General features: G+C 31.3%; 1 protein-coding gene across 1 annotated transcript in view; it reads right to left on the bottom strand.

Moving 5' to 3' along the window:
* The window catches only part of LOC129969327 (hexosaminidase D-like), a 29155-nt gene that overhangs the window by 1999 nt on the left and 6279 nt on the right, over positions 1 to 20877 (bottom strand). The window contains exons 7-14 of the mRNA XM_056083855.1: positions 19572 to 19657; positions 11472 to 11655; positions 11146 to 11220; positions 5102 to 5297; positions 1799 to 1881; positions 1629 to 1710; positions 1264 to 1374; positions 808 to 894 (exon numbers count right to left, since the gene is read on the bottom strand). Coding sequence (XP_055939830.1) covers positions 808 to 894; positions 1264 to 1374; positions 1629 to 1710; positions 1799 to 1881; positions 5102 to 5297; positions 11146 to 11220; positions 11472 to 11655; positions 19572 to 19657 — 904 coding nt within the window. The remainder of the gene's footprint in view (positions 1 to 807; positions 895 to 1263; positions 1375 to 1628; positions 1711 to 1798; positions 1882 to 5101; positions 5298 to 11145; positions 11221 to 11471; positions 11656 to 19571; positions 19658 to 20877) is intronic.

Below are 20877 nucleotides of genomic sequence, written 5' to 3'. Positions count from 1 at the left end.
GCAAATGAATTTGCTACTTTCCCAATCAAACATTTGAACTGTATAATAGTTTGATTTCAAGCCTAAATAAATGGCAGTTCCAGTTAACTAACGTCTCATATAAGCAGACTGACTGTATATGAATATCTAACATTAACAGTTTATTTAAAATTATATAAAAAAAGATTCTGTACATATTAAACTCTCGTTTATTAACAGAGTTGGGTGATGTTGCAATCACAAATCAAGGTTTCAAAATGGCAGGGGGAGAATACAAATCAACACGAGAATTAATTTTTTTTTCATTAATGGGTTTACACATAAAAAAAAAAAAAAACTGAGTTTTTATTACATTATAACTGGTTATTGGAATATTAGAAAATTAAAAATGTTTGTTTATCCAAAAATGGTTTTAATAAATTTCAACCATGTATGATCTAAAGTTTACATCTCTACATTGTAAGCTTTTTTGCTACTTTGCTAAGTTACTTTGTAAGCTTTCTGTTTTGCAAGTCTGGATTTATTTCTCTTGCTAATGCTGATCAGCTAAGAAAATTTATCAATACTAGTTTTAACAAGCAAAAAGATAGCCGATTTCTATTCATTATTATTTAAAGAAGTGAGTTAAGTTTTTAGTTATGACAAAACTATAGGATGTTAATGAGAGAATATTCACTCGAATTAAATATTTTGGGTTGAACATGGTCACGAAAACTAAAACAGTATTTCAAAATATTATGAACATGAAGATTGAAACTAGGAATAGGTAATAGAAACATTTTATTACATTTGTGGAGAAAGATTATTATCATGAATAATAATACTCACATTCTAGCTCTTGGCAGGAATTGGTCGATATGTAAGGTGTTCACTCGATTATGCATTATTTGGAAGCTGCTAAATGCTCCTTCAATACTGTGAAAAGAAATATTTTTAAATTGGTCATTTCTTTTTAAATGCTGTGAAAAGAAATATTCTTAAATTGGCCACTTCTTTTTAAATGCAAAAGCTCAAACTAAGAGCTCTTTTTTTATAACGATTTTGAAGCTGTTACCATATTTGTGACTAAGTATAAATATAGCCAAAGAAATTTCTACTATGATAATACCTGTAATATTATGATTAAAAATAGATTATTAAGTCATTTTATTTTAAACTATTACTTGTTCTATACAAAGAAGGCAAAAAAAAAAAAAAAAGTCTTATTTCACTGTAATGGGTTTCATTTCATGTAAAAATAACATATCAATAATAAAACAACAGAAATTTAATTCATATAAGTACCTTGGATGATGCATTAATATGTGATATTCTGTTATGCAGTTTCCCAACTGTAGACAGCTGTTATGTATATTACCTCCTGGAAATAAAGGTGGGGGACCAACAGGTTGTGGTCTGAAGGATAAGAATATAAATTTAAAAAAAAATTAAAATTAGAAAAATATGGTATTGATCTAAAATTAGATACATTCAGTTATCAAATATCTACTTTTATAATTTGTTCATCCTTTTAATAATTTATTTATTGCACAAATAAACTGCAATAAACATGAGATGCATGCTTATTTAGAACTGTAATTTTATATACTTTGATTTGAAAACTCAGACATGTTTAACAAGTGAACTATTGATGTAGAAGTAAGATCTACCTTGGAAATGTATCAATTTCTATTAATCTCTCAAAGCCTAAGAGATTCGAAGCTGTTCTGTGGGCATTTTCAGTAAAATCACCTTAAAATAAAATTGATCCATCTATTAAGTTACTTTTAAAAGGCAATAAAAACTAAATATAGAGTAGAATGTTTTTCTTTCTACTTACCATCAATTAATGTGAGCAAACAGACAGCCAAGGTAGGCAAAGCAACAGGAAATAATTCACAAAGGACTGTATAATGATCAAACCTAAATTAAAGAAATGATATATTTTATAATTTTTCAACATTAAATATATAAAAGCTTCTTCTTAAAATACATGAATGTTAATATAATATTATATTTAAAAGTATATTATTAGCATAGGTACATTTTGATCACCACTAGTATTGTTATATTAAGTTTCACTAATGCACTGGAATCTTAGACTTAAATTATTATTATTTTGCTTGGCCTGTTATGTCTCAACATAACATAAAAATTTATGCATATTTCTTTTAAAGTATGTTTAAAATAACAAGATTATGATAACTGTGATGTAAAATTACATTCCCCCTCTCTTCTTTGGGAAAAATCAGAAAAAAATCATTTTCAAGGACTTTTTTTCTTATAAATTTTTTAATAATATTTGAAATAAATAAGGTTTATTTTTGAATTTTTTATATAATCTCAAAAATTACAAGAAAATCCAAACTATGACACTTAAGCTTCAAAATATAACTGATGGTTTGTATATGCTATCCAAAATTCTTTAGTTTCGGAATAAATGTTAATTTGCTGAACAAAGCAAAAAATAAAGAAATGTGTTTGGATTAGCCAAAAAAGTGAAATATAATTGTTCTATAAATATAATGTTTAGTGTTATTAGGCTAAACCAAAAATTATTCCCATTACGATAGTAAGTATTACTATGTTAAATGTCAATGGTAATATGCTTTGAATCAATTTAGTAGCAAAAGCTTTTTTTCAAATATATTTTTGAATATCTTATGGGCAACTAACTTATAACATGCACATATTTAGAAAATTTTCTACTGTTTCATAAATTATAATGCATTACTGATTCTTTCACATACAGGAATAAAAAAATACATATATATTATTAAACTTATGTTTATTTGTGTTAGACAGTGCCAGATTATCAAAGAGGTAAACTAGGCAACTGCCCAAGGGTCTCACAATATTAAAAGGTTTGAAAATTTTGATTTTTTTTCGATATTTTCTGAGTATGTAAGAAGTATGATATCATTTGATTTACCAGGGCTGCGCACTTGATTCAAATTCAATTCAAACATTATTATAATATTCTTAATGATTTATTTTTTACATGTTTTATATTTTTGCTTAAGAACATCCAAGAAAATATGTTATTTTATAATTGAATAAATGTCTGATTCTTCTTTTTTACTGTATCCTTTAAAGTTGCTTTTAAATTTAAATCTTAATTTTTTTTATTTAATTAATTTATTTTTTGTAATCAAAATATAGAAAACAGTTTTGTTGAAAGGGGGTGTATAATTAAATATTTTGTTAGTAGGTCAGATATTGCTGCATTAAACTAGTCACCTGTATTGCTCTCTATATAGTTTAATCAGGCCTTAGGGTTAGATGGTGATCCAACAGCATCACAATCATTAATGATTCCATCCATATCAAGTGTTAAGATATTGTTTTATAAAATTAAGTTGAAATTAATATTGAAGATTTAATGGAATTCATTAGTTAAACGTAACTGATTTTTCTCATCTTAAAAATCTAGTTGTCCAGGATTCCTCAAACAGTATGTATCAATCTTTTGATGTCGTCTTCTTATATATATATCATTGACATATAGCAGTTACAAAATATTAACTTTTGGAGTGACTTTAACAATTTTAATGAATCTATCATGTCATCTTTGGGGACTTATTTGATGATTAATCTTTGGCATGTAGTTAATAGTATCCAAAAATGGAATTTGTGTTTTAGACAAGTTTTTTTTCAAACAATTGAGACAAAAGGTTGATACAAGATTGCACTTGAAGTCACAAAATCCCGTATCAAATTTGATATATTTAGCATTTAATGCTAAATATATCAAATATTGCATATTATTGCATTTAATAATATGCAATAATTAAATATTGCATTTAAATGTTTCAAAAAGTACAGACGGGCAGACAGTGAAACTGTGGTTGGATTTGGCAGAAGTCTACAGTACGAATGTTAAATCTATGTACCAAATTTTATTTATCTAGCTCTCTTCATTTTGTAATTATTCATTAATTTATATTGAACAGCCGGACTCCCTCTAAATAGAAAATCTGCAAATTTTGCGTAACCAAAGTATACCAAATTTCATCCGTCTAGCTCAAAGCGTTTTTAAGTAATCTTTGTCACAAACAGACGCACATTTTTTAAAAACGTGTTTTTCGAATTCAAGGAGGATTAAAATGTAAAGATTCATCAAAATCTCGAGTTCGAATTTTTTTACATAACTGTACTTTCTCCATACTATGTATACTAGAAAGTAAAAAGTGTGTATGTATTCATAAATAGGTTCTTAAAAGGCTCAATAAATTTAATTTCTTTTTATTTATTCTGATTTCTTAACAAAAACATGTTTCTAGTATATTTTTTAAGAATAGTTTTAAAATTTTACGTTTCTGTTTTTAGCACTTAGTTGACATATTTCTATTCTAAAATTTCTTAAACTTTAATGCTGGAAAGATTACCAACTGATTGGTGGATTCATTATCTCTCATCTTTTGCACTTACTTGTTATAAGCATAAAAAATATCTTACCTAAAAATTGTTTTCGAACTTAGGTTGTTTTTGTTCCCTTCTGCTATACACTTTTTTCTTTCAGCATTATTAAACAATACTTCTAAATTCGAGTTTAATTATACAAATTGATTCGGATTAGTTTAGTTTAATTATATTAACGTCCCGTTTTACAGCAACACTAGGGACGGACCCCATAATTTCAAACCACGATCAGATGACATCTGAGCCAGCATCCCCTCTCCAAATTTCCACACCACACCACACCAGCGGGAGGCCCCGAATGATTTAACGCGCACCAGACTCGCTTACACGATGGGTCTTTGGGGCAATAGGGTGACGAACATGAAAACCCCCTGGTTCCGAAACCGAGATCTTATAGCCAGGCCACTGCGGCTCTCAAATTGGTTTGGAAATTTAACAATTAAATAAGCTAGAAACTTAGGAAATTCATTCAAGTACTGAAATGATTTCAAATCGTAGAATTATTTATTATCCTGAATTAAACCTTATTAATTATTTTCCTGAATTATAGATTAATAACAAATAATTTAATAAGTTTCAAACACTGTAAACTTTTTACTTGACGTAGGAAAAATTTATGATTTAATTTAATGTAAATATTTAATATATTTTAGATGTATACACATTATTTGAAGATAGTGTAAAAAAAAAACTAGTTCTAAATTAGATATAGTTCAGTTACCTTTGCCAGCCAGTAATAGCAATGCCTAGCACTTTATTGAACTTATTTCCAAAAGTATTCAGTGCTCTAAGCCATGCTTGATGATTGGATATATGATATCTGGTCGGAGTAATAAGCTGGGTCATTTCGGTAGCACCTTTGAAAGCACTGGCAATCCATATGCTAGGAAACACACTTGCATATTTCTCCCATAGAGCTGTAAAATATTTATTGACAGGATCTTGTCAAAACAGCATGCTAACAAAATTAAATAAGTTTCATTTGAAAACTCTCAAATGAATTGCTAAAGTGAAAAACATTTCTTAATTTTAATAAAATTAAAAATAATTACTTAAAATCTGAGTGTACACATGTAAACAAAAATTTAATAGTCTTTAATGACAGTATTGATTACAGTAATAATAGTATTGATTTATTTTATAAAATTGATTCATTTTTATGAATAGAGAGCATGAATTAAATAATTTCAATCCTTTTTGTTTTGTACTTCAGACAGCTAATAAATAAAATTTAAGTTCACTCTACTTCATAATCTAGAATATAAATCAAACGTTTTATATGCTTTAGTCCTGTGGAAAAATTCTTCTTTGAAGTTATTTGAATTTTTTTCTGTTCTTTAATATATATTATCTAAAATTTTAAATGGATTAACATTCTAATGCAGGGTTCCTCATTCTATAGTACATTAAACATTTATGTCGATTAAAAATAATTTTATTAGTATAAATTTTTCACAAATGATTGAAATGAATTAAAATATATCCCTTTGCAACACTTTAATATTCGTTATTTGGATACATACGTACATATGTACGTATATATCCAAATATATATAATAAGTATGCAATATTTTTAATAGAAATTCAATTTTAATCAATTTTCTTATTTTTATTTGAAATTAGTTCATATAAACTTCATTCTAAAATGTTCTCTTATTTCCTCATCCAATTCCCAATTTAAATTTAATTAATTCTATACATTCTCTAAAAAACTGATGACGTTTTTCCCATACTCAGGATTGGATTGTGAATCCAATCCCATACTCAGAGAGAAGGGATAAAAACCCCTAATGTTTACCACATTCTTTTTAAAGATACCTAATATTCCCTTGCTTAAATTGATATCTGGTTAAAAAATAATCCCAGTAAAAATCTTACAGTAAAAACACTGAAGGGAAAAATTTCTCTCCTTTGGACTTGTATTACGATGTAAACAGATATCAGTTTTTATCATCGCTTTTTGTACATAAAATATCTCCCATAGCGAAATAAATCAAAGTTTGGCAATACAGATGACAAATTGCTTTATATTGTTACATATCTGTAATGTTGCTTCCCAGCATAGCAAGAAAGACCGTTTTAACTTACTACGAAACTATTTGTGCTGGGAAGCAACATTACAGGTTTGTAACAACTGAACCAATACAAAACGAGATACTCCTGATTGGTCCAGAAACTTCTCGGCCCACCTACCGGGTGCTATAAAGTGCCGGCAATCTTAAGCCTAAATGAATCGGTGTTGAAGTCGTGAAATAAGTCGTCGAGAGGAAAACGAAACAACGGCGGAATAGTTCGACGAAGAACCAGCGCGTTATGGAACTCAAGCTATTGCTGAACTGAGCTGTCTGCCGAGTCCACGTGTCTATTGTTGAAGCAGCATCGAGTCCTGTAAGGCGTAGCCAGTCGCGTAGTAATGTGTCGGCAGCTGCATACAACTAAAGCGAGGAGACAGTGGAGAATTGCAGCCGTTTGGAGAGACCGTGGAGTGAAGTTATGAAGATTTCCTTTCCTGCTGAATTCTGTCTGGCTGCTTTGTGTGCTGTGGCTGTTATTATTACCGTTTACGACTTGTAAGCTATTGTTTGTTCTAGTGTGCTGCTATGTGTTGCCTGTTTTCATCTCGTCTGTATATATTTGTCGTCCTTGTGTTAGAGTTTTCGTGTCTAATAAAAGTCAACGTCTTTTGTCACTAAACGACTGTTGATTCAACATCGACATCAAATCTGAAAAGAATCCCCCGCGATGGAAGCTGTAATTCTGTAACAATTTGGTGTCAGAAATATTGTTTGATTGGATAGTCATTACCAGAGCCATGGAAGAAAAAATGAAGAAGCTTCTGGAAAGCTTAACTAGCCAGTGCAGCTAAATGAAAAATGCGATACAAAAAAATGAATGCCAGACAAGAAGAAATGAATGCAGGACGCCGCGCTCCTGTTTGCCTTCCAAAGATTTGCAGACTCTTGCCTGTGAGTGCGAATCTGTCATGAATAGCAGACTATTAACTTACATATCCGAGGAACAAGAGCTGAAAACATTGACTCCCTCAATGTTTCTTCAGGATATTCAATGATGTTCCCAATTTGGATCAAATTGAAAAGACTAATATTGTTTTGGGATGGAGACATATTCAGAAGGTTCATGAAAATCTGAAACAAAGGTTTAAAATAGTATCTGGGTTCCCTTCGTTCTTCAATTACCAAAAGAGAAGATAAAATAAATGTAGGTGACATAGTGTTAATTGGTACTGATGATAAAAAAAAGGCTGCATTGGCTGCTAGGGGGATTACTGAAACTTTTTCCAGGAAAAGATGGAATCATCAGACTTGTAAGACTGCGAACTGAAAAGGGAAACATACTAAGACTAATCCAACGACTTTACCCTTTAAAATTGACACCAAATACGGACTATAATGAATCAGTTCCCGTCACTTGCTGAGGACAAGAAATAAAACCAATTAAAACTGGATTTATAAACTTCTAAACAAATTTTTGAACTTTCTATATTTGAACTCTAAAATATTGTTTTAAATTTGCTTACCAATATTTTGAAATATATGTATTGTTATTTGTACTTCTTTGTTATTTCAAATTAAATGCATATATTATCTTTATGTTTACTGTTTTTGTATCCCCAAACTCAAGGTGGGGAGAATGTTGCGTCACGACCAAACTTCGTAAGACGTAAGTTTTTCTGTTCGGGAGTGGCAAAAGAAGTAAGAGAGATTTTGAAAATATGGCGAAAGAGAAAATCGTTTAATGTTTGTGCACTGCTGTTTTGTTTTAAATATATGTTATTCATGTTTCCTTCAGCGTTGTCATCAATTAACAAAACTGGCAACATTTATTTTCAATCCTAGTAGGAACGACACCTTTCGTTGATGAAAGAAACTTTAGAAGATCAAATTAATAAAACCGAAGACGTGCAAGATATCCCAGAAGAAATTGAAGGAAACGGCGAGAGCCAAGTGGGAGAAGAAAAGGCCGGAGATCGAATGGAGACCTGTATCACCGAAAAGGAGCTTAGCAAACCAGAGAATGAACTGAAGTTTAATAACAAGAGGCATGAACAGGGTGATTGTCAAAAAATTGCAGAGCTAAAACATTCTTATACGAATGAGTCCTCTGAAGCTTGGGTCTGGAGAAGATAAACTCTCTTTGGAGGATCTGTTAGTGACAACCCGTGCTCCATGCCTATGGAGGAAGGAGTTAATGCGTCCCTGTTTGGAATGGATTCGTCCCAGAGATTAAAGCGAAAACCTCTTTGTAAGCCTCTTAGTAGCTCCTTGCAGAGTGCTACAAATGAAAACTACGTGGCTGGAATCGCTGATCCTTGTAGTTTCGGTCTCGATTTCCTTCAAGAATTCGGTCTTGATGTGGATTTGCATAGGAGTGTGATGCAAATAGGAACCGAGGAATCTCCTGTGTACCCGGATAAGTTATGTCGTTGCAGAGGAACTCTTCCAGCAAAGACACATTAACTGTTTAGAAGATCCTGTATTGAGAACAGCGGACAGTTCTCGAGTGTCGAGAATGAGCCGGGAATAGGCGGAGCTATTCTCGTGGAAGCTTTGACGACGAAAGCGAATAACTGGTTTTCAGGTGGACTCCGGAAGGCACTGTTGGCCATCATGATATTTGTTTGGTTCGATCGAGGAAGTTCAAAGTGACTGAACTACCAGCGTGGCTAGAATTCGTTCCGCAGAATTCTGTTACGATACGATGCTTGGCTCCATGGGGCACCTTGCATTTTAAGGAGCGAAATCAAATCTAGATGTACAATCCGAAAAGACGAAGAGGTCTCTCAAAAGCAATGACAAGGTTCGGACCGATCTTTAGCTGTCGCCAAATTGGTGGATGATGTCATCATCGAAGTCGCCCAACGCCGGATCAAAAATTGTTCACATCGCTCGGAAATCTAAACCAGCTATTGGATTGAAGTGGGATTGCAGGGACGTCCGTCCTTGAAGAGGGGAGCAGTGGTACAAACCTGTAATGTTGCTTCCCAGCACAAATAGTTTCATCGTAAGAAAGGCCGTTTTACGGTGAGCCTGTTGGGTACCGCGTCAGTGATCTGAGTTTGGCGACCATTTGGCAATGAAATAGATATACTGGAAACTTCGAGAATTATAGCAATTGAACCAATAGAAATCGAGATACTCCTGATTGGTCCAGAAACTTCTTGGCCCACCTCCCGGGAACTATAAAAGGCCGGCAATCTCAAGCCTACATGAATCGGAGTTGGAGTGGTGAAACGAGTCGTCGAGAGGAAAACGAAGCAACGGAGGAATAGTCCGACGAAGAACCGACGCGTTATGGAGCTCAAGCTATTGCTGAACTGAGTTGTCTGCCGAGTCCAGGTGTCTATTGTGGAAGAAGCATCGTGTCCTGTGAGGAGTAGCCAGTCATGTAGTAGTGTGTCGGCAGCTGCATACAGCTAAAGCGAGGTTACAGCTAAGCGAGGCAGCTGCATACAGCAATGGAGAATTGCAACCGTTTGGAGAGACCATGGAGTGAAACTACGAAGATTCTCTCTCCTGCTGAATTCTGTCTGGCCGCTTTGTGTGCTGTTATTACTACCATTTACGACTTGTAAGCTACTGTTTGTTGTAGTGTGTTATCCGTTTTCGTCTCGTCTGTATATATTTATATACTCGTCTGCATTGTCGTCTATGTGTATTCGTCGTCCTTGTGTTAGTGTCTTCGTGTCTAATAAAAGTCGACGTCTTTTTTCACTACAGGACTGTTGATTCAGCATCTACCGTCAAATCTGAAAAGACCCCCCCCCCCGCGATGGAAGAAGTAATTCTGTAACTGTATATTTATATATAATATATAAAATGTAAAACATATTTTTACATTTTATATAAAATGAAGAAGACATTTTTGAACATTTTAAGACTTCGCTTTTTTCCATCACAGGAGGCATAATTTAGGACGGAGGAAGGAGGGAACTGACATCTGTTCATAAGCGAAACAGGTGCAGAAGAGCGAAAAAGAGAACCCCCCCCTCCCCCCCGGTGATTTTATGAAGAAATTTTGATAGGAATTACTTTGACACCTTTTGACTTAGGAAAGGGAAATTTAAGTATCTTTTAAAGAATGTTGCAAACATTAAGGATTTTTATCCCTTCACTCCGAGTTTGAGAACCCGCTGATTTCAGTAGTTTTACAGAGCGTGTGTAGCATTAATAAAATAAAAAAAGGTGGAATTGGAACAGGAACATTGTAGAATGAAGTTATTATGGACTAAATTAAGATAAAAATTAGGAACTTAATTAGGATTTAGTTTAGATTAAGAGATATTATTACATTATATATAATTTAGTATCCTTAAAATGACACTGAGAAAGAAAGCATTTACATTGGCTGTAGATAAATTATGATGAGTGAAGCAATAAAATTCTATTATTCGTGAAATAAATAATAGTAAAAGGTCAATTTGTTGCATTAAATTTCAGTAAATAATAATGTTTACTATTGTATATAATTACCCACTATTTCTGGAATAAAGAGCATATTTACATTTCACAATAATTTGTTTTATTTATGAATATAATCCTATAAAATAAAGTGTTCTATTCTTTGATTCTAAATGCATTTAAGTGCCATTATGATGATATGTATATTTCTGAAAATTATTCATGAGGTATAAAATTTTCAAGTTTTCAGACAGGGATTTTTTTAATTATATATAATTAATAATTAGAAAAGTTAATTAAAAAATCTAGTATAAAAGAATAAAGTAAATAAATGTATCATACATACAATTTTTCAGTTTAAACTCATCAGCTGGTAGATAATGCCACACCATTGGTAAGATCAAATTACCGATTTCAGAGGCTTTAAAAAAGACAAAAATCTTGAATCAAGTTTTCTGTGCATTCAAGCTAATTATAACTTAATTTTGTATAAAATATTGAACTAATTAATTTTGGAAAAATATTAATATATTAATAGTGTATCAAATGCATGTTTAATAAATAAAAAAAAGTATCAATTCAAATTTTCAATTACAGTTATGCAGCTTTCTCAAAAGAAAGATACTATGTATAAAAGCACAAGAAAAATTTGTGATGATTTCTTAAATTTACCTTTTAAAATACTAACATCAATGTCTCTCATCATATCGTCCCAAATGATAATCCCAATGTCTTGATTAATCTCACGAATTCTCCTTACAATACGAGTTACATGGTCTAAAAAGAGATGTTCTTTTTTCCATTTTTGAGCCTCCATTTTTTCTTTACATCGATTGCACTGCCCTAAGTGCCACACCTGTCATCAAACAGAATGGAAAAACATTTTATGCATTGAAAAAAATGCTTCATTAAGAAATGATGATTAATAAAAATATTTTTTGATGGTTTACCTTTACTTAATTCCACTTTCAAAACTAAAACTGCTAAATACAAAATATACAAATATATTGAAGAAATTTAAACATTTCTTGATAGTGTTTGATATAAAATTATTTCCTTGATATATATTAAGACATATACTTTCAGTTATAGAGTTTCACTAAATATGGAGAACTATTGTATGAATATATAATAGTTCTCCACTGACTTCAGTGGAGATTGATAATAAAAAGTTTGAAAAAAGATTAGATTTTTATACAACCTGCATGGAGTAATAGTAGTAGTAGTTCCAGTTAATAAAATGTTCTCGTCATTCATCTATGTATAAACAGAGTGTCAAGCTTCTATCTATAGTATTTGCAGATATATTTTTATTTATAAATTTAGAAAGATTAATTAGAAACAGAAATGAAAACATTTAATTTAGAAATGCAAATTTATTTAACTACAATAAACTGTCATAAGTAAATAATTGTCTAATAATGTATCAATCATCATGACTCAAAATAGATTTGCTAATCATGCTTAGTGTTTTTACTTTGATTGATAGATTTTTATAACTTTGACTTAATAAAGAATTGTAAAGAAACTTGAGAAATTGAAAGTTTAAGGTAACTTGGAAAAGATGTGCAATTTTAAAGAAAAAATAATTCCTCCCCTGCAATTGTGCACACAATATTAAACTTAGATAAAAAAAAATGACATGTTTCATTAATGAGGAATATTTTGAAATGCTGTATGTAATCATAATGGATATGCAAGCTAGCATTGTAGAAATACAACTTTATATATGTGCCGAACATGTTAATTTTGAAAAATTTTGTAAATGTATTGATTAATGAATTTGAAAATTTTTAAAATTTAGAGAGTTAATTAATACATTATTATTTACTGAGTTTGCCTTTTTAAGACATTATTGCGATATGCATATTGTCTCAGAAATGTACAACAAAAGACCTGTTGGAACACTAGTATTATATAGGAAAAAAATATCTAAATTGAAATTTTGCCTTTTAATATCTCTGCAAATTTTATTGATTGTAACATGAAATTTTGAATGTACAAACATAAATATAAAAGAAACTTTTTTACTGATCGACACTTTTACATTATGGGGGGGGGGGGTTTCGTACCACCAGCCACTTCCTGTTTCAATGTATGGTGTCGCCCCCATATCCTGTTAGAAAATACTTCACTTTACCAGTCCTACTCATACAGAGTAGACGTACTTTTACTTTGCTTGTAGTTGTTGATCGTTTATTATGAGTGTTCACAGTAATAAATTTATTTTTATAATTAATATGGATTAAGTCCATTAATCTCAAATTGCTCACTATCGACGAATTTATTACTTGCTGGCATACCACCATAACATAAAATTGGTCCGTCGTGCCGGAGAGATGGCTTTATAAATGTCGCTCACGGCTTTAAATCGCCAAAGAGGTGCATTTAAAACTAAAATCAATAAGATAGAAACCTTCATCAAGGAATTCCAGCCTTCCGATGACTCCAAAAAGGATACTATACAACTTAACACTGAGCTAACATCAGTTAACAATATTCTGCGAGGACTCGATCAAATAAGGTGTGAATTATGTGCTCTGCCTGATGATGTGGATTTAAAAGATGCTTTAGAGCTTACTATTGAATTGGAAGAAGATGCTCAAGAAATGAAGGTTTCTAATTCTTTCTAAATATGAAAACGAAAGTGAAACTGTTTGCACTATTCCAAAAGCAAATATTAAAATACCTGACTTACCTTTGCCTACATTTAGTGGAAAATTTCAAGAATTTGAGCTCTTCAAATCTCAGTTTATGAATGTTATTGGAAACAACCCATCATTGGATAAGATTCAAAAACTCATATATCTGAAAAGTTCTTTAAAAAACGAAGCAGCGTTAATGCAAAGTGATCAAGATACTTTTGATTCTATGTTGAATGCCTTAGAAAATAGATATCAAAATAAACGAACGTTAGTTGATATACACATATCCGAAATACTTTCGATTTATAAATTTCATAATGAAAATCCTACTCAAATTTGGTCATTAATCGATGCTGTTAGAAATCATATGCGATCTTTAAAAAATTAAAATTTGAATCTAATCCTTTATCTGATACTATAATATTGCATGTGTTAAATAATAAAATTGATAAGGAATCTCAAAGATTATTCCAATTAAGTCTGACAACGACTGAAGTTCCCAGTTAAGAAAAACTCCTTTCATTTTTGGAATTAAGATGCATACAGCTAGAATCTGTTATTAAACCGGATTTCCCAACAAGAAATAACCCAGCAAAAGGTAAAATAACTTCCTTTGTCAGTGGAAATAATAATTCGTCTAAGCTTAAATATTTTTTATTCTAAAACAAGCAAAATAAAAAATGCATCACGAATGAATGTAATTTTTTATCTTTCCTTATATCAATGTGATAAATTTAAAAATCTTTCAATACCTGAAAGGAAGGAAATAGTTAAATTAAACCATGTATGTGACCGCTGTCTGTCAACAAATCATTCTAATAATTGTCCCAGTTCTTTTTTCTGTTTAAACTGCAAAAACAAAAATATTAACGCAATATAATGATATCTTACTATGTGAAGACAAATGTATTATTAATCAAAAAATAAATTCTCCTGCAGGAGCGAAGCATCTGAGTCATCAATGACCTTGGCTTGCAAATGCAATTCTATTAGCAAAGGATTGCTTAACACTGCTATGATTTTTATTCATGGTCCAAAGGGCAAAATAAACCTTCGTTGCGTTTTTGATTCGGCTTCAGAAAATAATTATTAAAATTTGAAGGCAGCAGATAAGTTAGGTTTAAATAAAATAAAAACCAACTCCACCATACAAGGTCTAAATAATTCTCTTTCAAGAATTAATCAATTTGCAAAGGCAGCTGTTTCGAACTTTGATGACACATTTCACTTGATTGGTGTTGACTTTTTCCTCACTCCAGTGATAACAAAAATGCATCCTTCAAAAATATAAATATTTCGAACTTACAATTCCTCCAGGTTGCATTCTTGCGCATAAAGATTTTAATCAACCTTCAGAGATTTCTTGCTTGTTAGGAAGTGAACTATTTTTTTATATTTTTGGTGCAAACCAAATAAAATTGCCTAATTGTAACTTCAAATTAGTGGACTCTAATAAATTTTGTCGCAGGATCGTATAATGATGAATCTTGCTATCTAAATCTTTGTTTTCTTACGAAGGGTTTAAGTAACTTAGATGATACCCTACGCTCTTTTTGGGAAAACAGAAAATATTTCCGAAGTGCAAACTAAATTTAACGATGAACTTTCATACTGTTAAGATCATTTTTAAAGAAAGCACATTAGGAAACCTTGTGGTAGATATTCTGTTTCGCTACCATTCAAACAAAATATTGAAGAAAATGTAAATTTAGGGGATTCTAGAACCATTGCGTCTAAACGCCTTGATCAACTCTGGAGACGTCTAGACCGTGATAACAAATTAAAAGTTCTTTACACAGAATTTATTGAAGAATATCTTTCTTTAAATCATATGGAAGAAGTTTTGGAATTTGATGAAATAAAATCTGACGTTGGATTCTTTCTTCCACACCGTGTACTTAGATCTGGAAATCGCGCTCGTCCCTTAAGAGTAGTTTTCAATGGCTCACAAAAACTAATCTAAATATTTCCCTTAATGATGTTCTATGTAAAGGAGGTACAATTCAAGAAGACATATTTTCTATAATGTTTCGTGCGCGTAAACATCGTCATTTCTTTAGCTGTGACATATGCCAAATGTTTAGACAAATTGAAATAAATCCTGAACAGAGACATTTTCAAAAAATCCTTTGGAAAAAAGGGTCCAAATGAACCAGTTCAAATTTATAAATTGAAAACGGTCACTTATGGAACAACACCCGCATGTTACCTGTCTACGCGAGTTTTAAAGTAACTTTCAATGGATGAGAAAGACAACTTTCCCATTGCAGCTAATGTTGTTCTGCAAGATGTTTACTTGGATGATATCTTAACTAGATGTACCAGTCCCCATGAACTTGAAATTTTATAAACTGAACTTATTCTACTTTTTAAAAGTACAGGAATGAGCTTGCACAAATAGTGTTTCTCACATGCAAACAGTGAATCTCCTGAATTAAATTTCGATCAGTTATATGATGAAACTGTAAAAACTTTGGGTGTTTTATGGAATAGTTCTTCAGACACCTTTTGTTTCAGTTTCTCTTCCTCCTACCAATTCGATCTTCACGATCCTTTCTCAGATCGCACTTCTATTTGACCCTCTTGGTCTTTTAGAACCTGTAATAAGTAAAACCAAATTCTTAATGCAAAAATTGTGGCTACTTAAATTAGAATGGCATGAGAAACCACCTATAGGAGTTTCCAACGAATGGACTTCATTTGTCCAATCCTAGCTGGATTTAGAAAAACTCAGAATCCCAAAATTTGTCCTATTAGACCATCCTGAAAGTATTGCACTTCTTGGATTCGCCGATGCCTCGGAAAAGGAATTTCCAGCTGATGTATATGTTACTGTTCAAGCCAAGAAAGGTAACAAAAACTGTCACCTTCTTTGTAGTAAATCAAGGGTAGCACCGCTCAAGACTATCCATTCCCTGGTTGGAGCTTTCGGCCTGCCTCCTGCTGTCCAAGCTGGTAAACAAGGTTGTGGCTGCACTTAAGACTTATCTTCACGCAATAACTTAGTTTTCTGATTCTACAATTGCCTTAAGTTGGATAAGTTAAGTTCTCTTCATCTTCTCAAGACATTTGTCGCTAATAGAGTGGCAAAAACACAAGAATGAACTAAAAACTTATTGTAGCAACATATATCGTCTGAAAATAATCTAGCTGACCTCCTTTCCAGAGGTTTGAATGCCCCAGACTTGGTCAAGAGTGAACTGTGGTGGAAGGGCCCCGATCATTCAGAGCTTGTACATGCTGAACATTCTCTTAACTGTACTGATGACATTAAGAAGGAATTTAAAACTTCTGTAACTAAAACTCTTCTGCTCTCAGCTGAAATTGATTTATTTCATAAGATTTATTTATTTCTGTAACTAATAACTTTTGCAAATTAATTCGTATTCTTAGTTATATTCTAAGATTCATCAAAAATGCCAAGTCAACAAGTGACATACGCATCACTGGGTCTTTAACTCACAAAGAACTTACTGGAGCAGAAATATGGTTATTAAATACTGTTCAAAAAATAGAATTTCCTAGTGAATCTAAAAATTTAATTAAAGGTAACCTGTACCTTGTAATAGCAAACTTGCTTCTTTAAATTGTTTTATTGATGAAAATAATATTATTCGTGGAGGTAGATTACGAAACTCGTCTTTGTCTTTCAATGAAAAATGTCCAATAGTGTTACCAAGTAAGAATGCTATAACTTTAATGATTATAAGATATTATCATAATAAATACTTTCATGTTGGTTCTAACAATTTGCTATGCCATGTTCGTCATAAATATTTGCCACTTAATGGTAGAAATCTAACACACCAAATTGTTCACAATTGTATAATTTGTTTTAAAATAAACCTGTGATGTCAAATCAATTAATGGGTAATTTACCCAAAGAAAGGGTAGCTCCCACTTTTCCTTTTAACAACTGTGGAATAGATTTCTGTGGTTCATTCTTGGTAAAATACAAAAACCAACGTAAAGGAGTACTGAATAAAATTTATGTCTGCATATTTGTATGCATGGTTATGAAAGCAATCCATTTGGAATTTGTATCGGCTCTTACTTCCCAAGCATTCATTGCCTGCTTAAAAAGGTTCTTTGGGAGAAGGGGTAAGAGTTCTGAAATCTTCTCGGATAACGGTAAAACATTTGTAGGTGCAAATATAGAGTTTAAAAAGTTATGTGAGTTGGTTAAATCTCCTGATGAAGCATTAAATAATTATTTTGATAAACATATTGATTGGCATTTCATTCCTCCTAGAACTCCTAATTTCCCCAACGGAAACCAGTGACTCACTTCCTGGCTTCGCCGGCGTGCTCCAAACTTCTGGCTCGCGCTGGTCGATGGATATACGTCCAATGTACCATGATCTATATTTGTTTATTTGATTCGTAATTAAAATTTATTATTATTATCCTACATGGCTGGCAGTCTTTCATTAATTAGTAATGTTTTAATACTTTAATTTAAAGTAAATTTGGCAATGCGTCTTAAGTCACGCACCAAAAACCTTGAAGAATTCATCACCTTACTTGCTGAAATAGAAGCTGTGTTAAATTCACGCTCTCTATTTCAATGCGAAGTGAAATAGAGAGCACGAAGTGAAATAGATTTTCTTGCGGCGACTCTCGACTGAAGATTCCCCGCGTGCTTGGTGGCTGACACGCATATAAATCCGTCGTGGTCACAAAGTCCTCCATGTCGAGAGTAATACCACTGGGGGTACTGGAGCAGAGGTGATCGTTCTTTGATTCAGGTCTAAATTACGATCTGCGGATGAGTGAATGAAGTCCGCCCCGTAAAAAGAGTTGTGACGTGTGTGTAGCTAAGTCGTTCTCTTGGCTCTAGATGGCGCTACTATAAAAACAAGAGACGCTACCCCACCGGCTTAAAATCGTAACAGCGGGCTTGTCCATGGCAAGTGTCATAAGAAACAACAACAACCCGACTTTCTTCTGAATTTGACAATTTTGAGACTCTTTCTAATTGACAGACCGGTTACCGCTACAGTAGAACCTCAATTTATTGATTTTAAGGAGAATACACTATCAAAATGGCAAAGAGTCACTCAATTATCTGAACAGATTTGGAAGAGAGATTACCTAAATAATTTACAAGAAAGGAGCAAATGGAAATTTAACAAAAATAATGTGGAAATAGGAACTCTTGTTTTAGTTAAAAATGAATCTCTTCCAGGTACCAAATGGACCACAGGTAGAATTACAGACGTTTTTCCTGTTAAAGATAATAAAATTAGATTTGTGAATATTAAACTTCCTGATAAAAAATAATTAAAAGAAATATCTGAAATGTTAGTATTTTACCTACTATATAAAAAATGTGCTAATTATTAATTATCATTCTTCTATTACATATATATTAGTGTATTTGCATTCACTTGTTAATTTTTTTGCTTATATTTCATTTGATTTAACATGTATTATTGTATTTATGTTCTCAAATTTGTATTCATTTACCTGTTGAAATTTGAATTTCAAGGGGTGCCGGGATGTTCGTACCACCTGCCACTTCCTGTTTCAATGTATGTGTCGCCCCCTATATCTTGCTAGAAAATACTTCACTTAACCAGTCCTACTCATACAGAGTAGACGTACTTTTACTTTGCTTGTAATTGTTGATCGTTTATTATGAGTGTTAATAGTAATAAATTTATTTTTATAATTAATATAGATTAAGTCCATTAATCTCAAATTGTTTACTATCGACGAATTTAGTACTTGCTGGCATACCGCCAGAATTAGGCCTACCGCCATAACAGGGGTTATATAAAAATTTTATTTTTTAAAAACTTTTTACAATCAGTAATAATAAGTAATAAATAAGTAAATTCAATACAGTCAGTATCTTATAACATCAATTTTTCATGACAGTGTAAAATAAATATTCCCTATTTCCAGTATTAGTACAAACACTCATATTACAGAACACACAAAACATACTGACTAAATCTCATTGACAAACGAACATAAAATTACAAAGAGAAAATTACATTACTTGAAACAGACTTCAATCAAAGTTAATAGAGAGCTGATGCTGAAACTACAAGTCTCTACGTGTTATATTTAAAAAAAAAAGAAAATATAAATAAACACTTTACCTAAATGTGTACATTACCTCATCACCACCAATATGGATGTACTTGGAATTTTTATGACAATCAAGTATTTGAGTCACAATATCCAGTATAATTCCTTCACTTTCTAGCATGAAAGGAAACAATTTAAAATTTAAATCATACCTAATAAATACAGAAATAAAAAACATTCAAATTAGATTCATGCTTTCTTTTTATGATTATAAATAAAATTTGTTATGAATTTTTAAGGTTTCTTATTGATTTTTCTACTGGAATTAAGGAAACTAAAATAAATGAATGAATTTTCACAACAAATAGGGCATATTTAATAAGAAAAATAGACTTTTCACTTTATTTTCTCAACTTTCCAACATCCTTCTTTTTTGTTAATGGGATTTTTTTTTTATAATCTTAAATAAAGAACAGGAATACTCTAACTTTACATAGTAGGTGGAACTGGCATATATATATATCGTATTCACATAGCTTCATACATAAATACATATGAAGTTTAATTAATTAGAGAAAGTAACTATCAGAACAGTTGTTTGAAGGAGAAAGTGAAATTATGAAAACAGTATAATTAAAACAAAAGTACTGCATAAAATGGAATTATTTCTATAACTTACTAAAGTCTAACTAATTTATTTGATAACTGAATGATTTTTCTTCGCCAAAAGAATCTCTTTATAATAAATTAATAATTGATTTTACTTTTTAAGTATAGTACATTCATCATTACAATATCCATACAATTAAATCCAAAATTTAGAACTCTTTTCAAACGAGTCAAGATCTCCTGACGAGCTTACAATTATTTTTTATTTTTCAGATGGATCTTGAGAAGAAAATTTTTGAGACATCTTCATAAAATCATCTCATTTTCAGATTTTTGCTATGTCTGATCACATTGACATCATTACAATCTAATCAATTATCAACTTCCAAATATAATTATCTGGAAAGATTAAAAACTTCTAGTGAGTGATTTAAACATATACTCCTTATACATGTTTCATTTTTTGAAAAAAAGAGTATAAAAATTTTCTTTTTACAAAAGCTTATAATTTTTCTGAATTTTGAGTTTGTATCATACTTTAAATTAGAAAATAATTAAACTTAGAGGGGAAAATCATTTCAGCTTTGTGTAAATTTGAGAATTACTACTTCTTTATTTTTGGAGAAAATAGGGTTATATCTTTGCCATACACTTTAATCAAAACTTAGCATAATCTAATAAAACTTATTTTTTATTTGGATAAATATTCAATTTTGTAAAATTTTTAATGAATTAGTAATTAGAGTTTAAATGCATCCTAACCTAATATTCAGCAATTTTTAAGT

Source organism: Argiope bruennichi, chromosome 5 (assembly GCF_947563725.1).
Source record: "Argiope bruennichi chromosome 5, qqArgBrue1.1, whole genome shotgun sequence".
Classification (NCBI taxonomy): Eukaryota; Metazoa; Arthropoda; class Arachnida; order Araneae; family Araneidae; genus Argiope; species Argiope bruennichi.
This window is presented reverse-complemented; position numbering and strand designations above follow the sequence as displayed.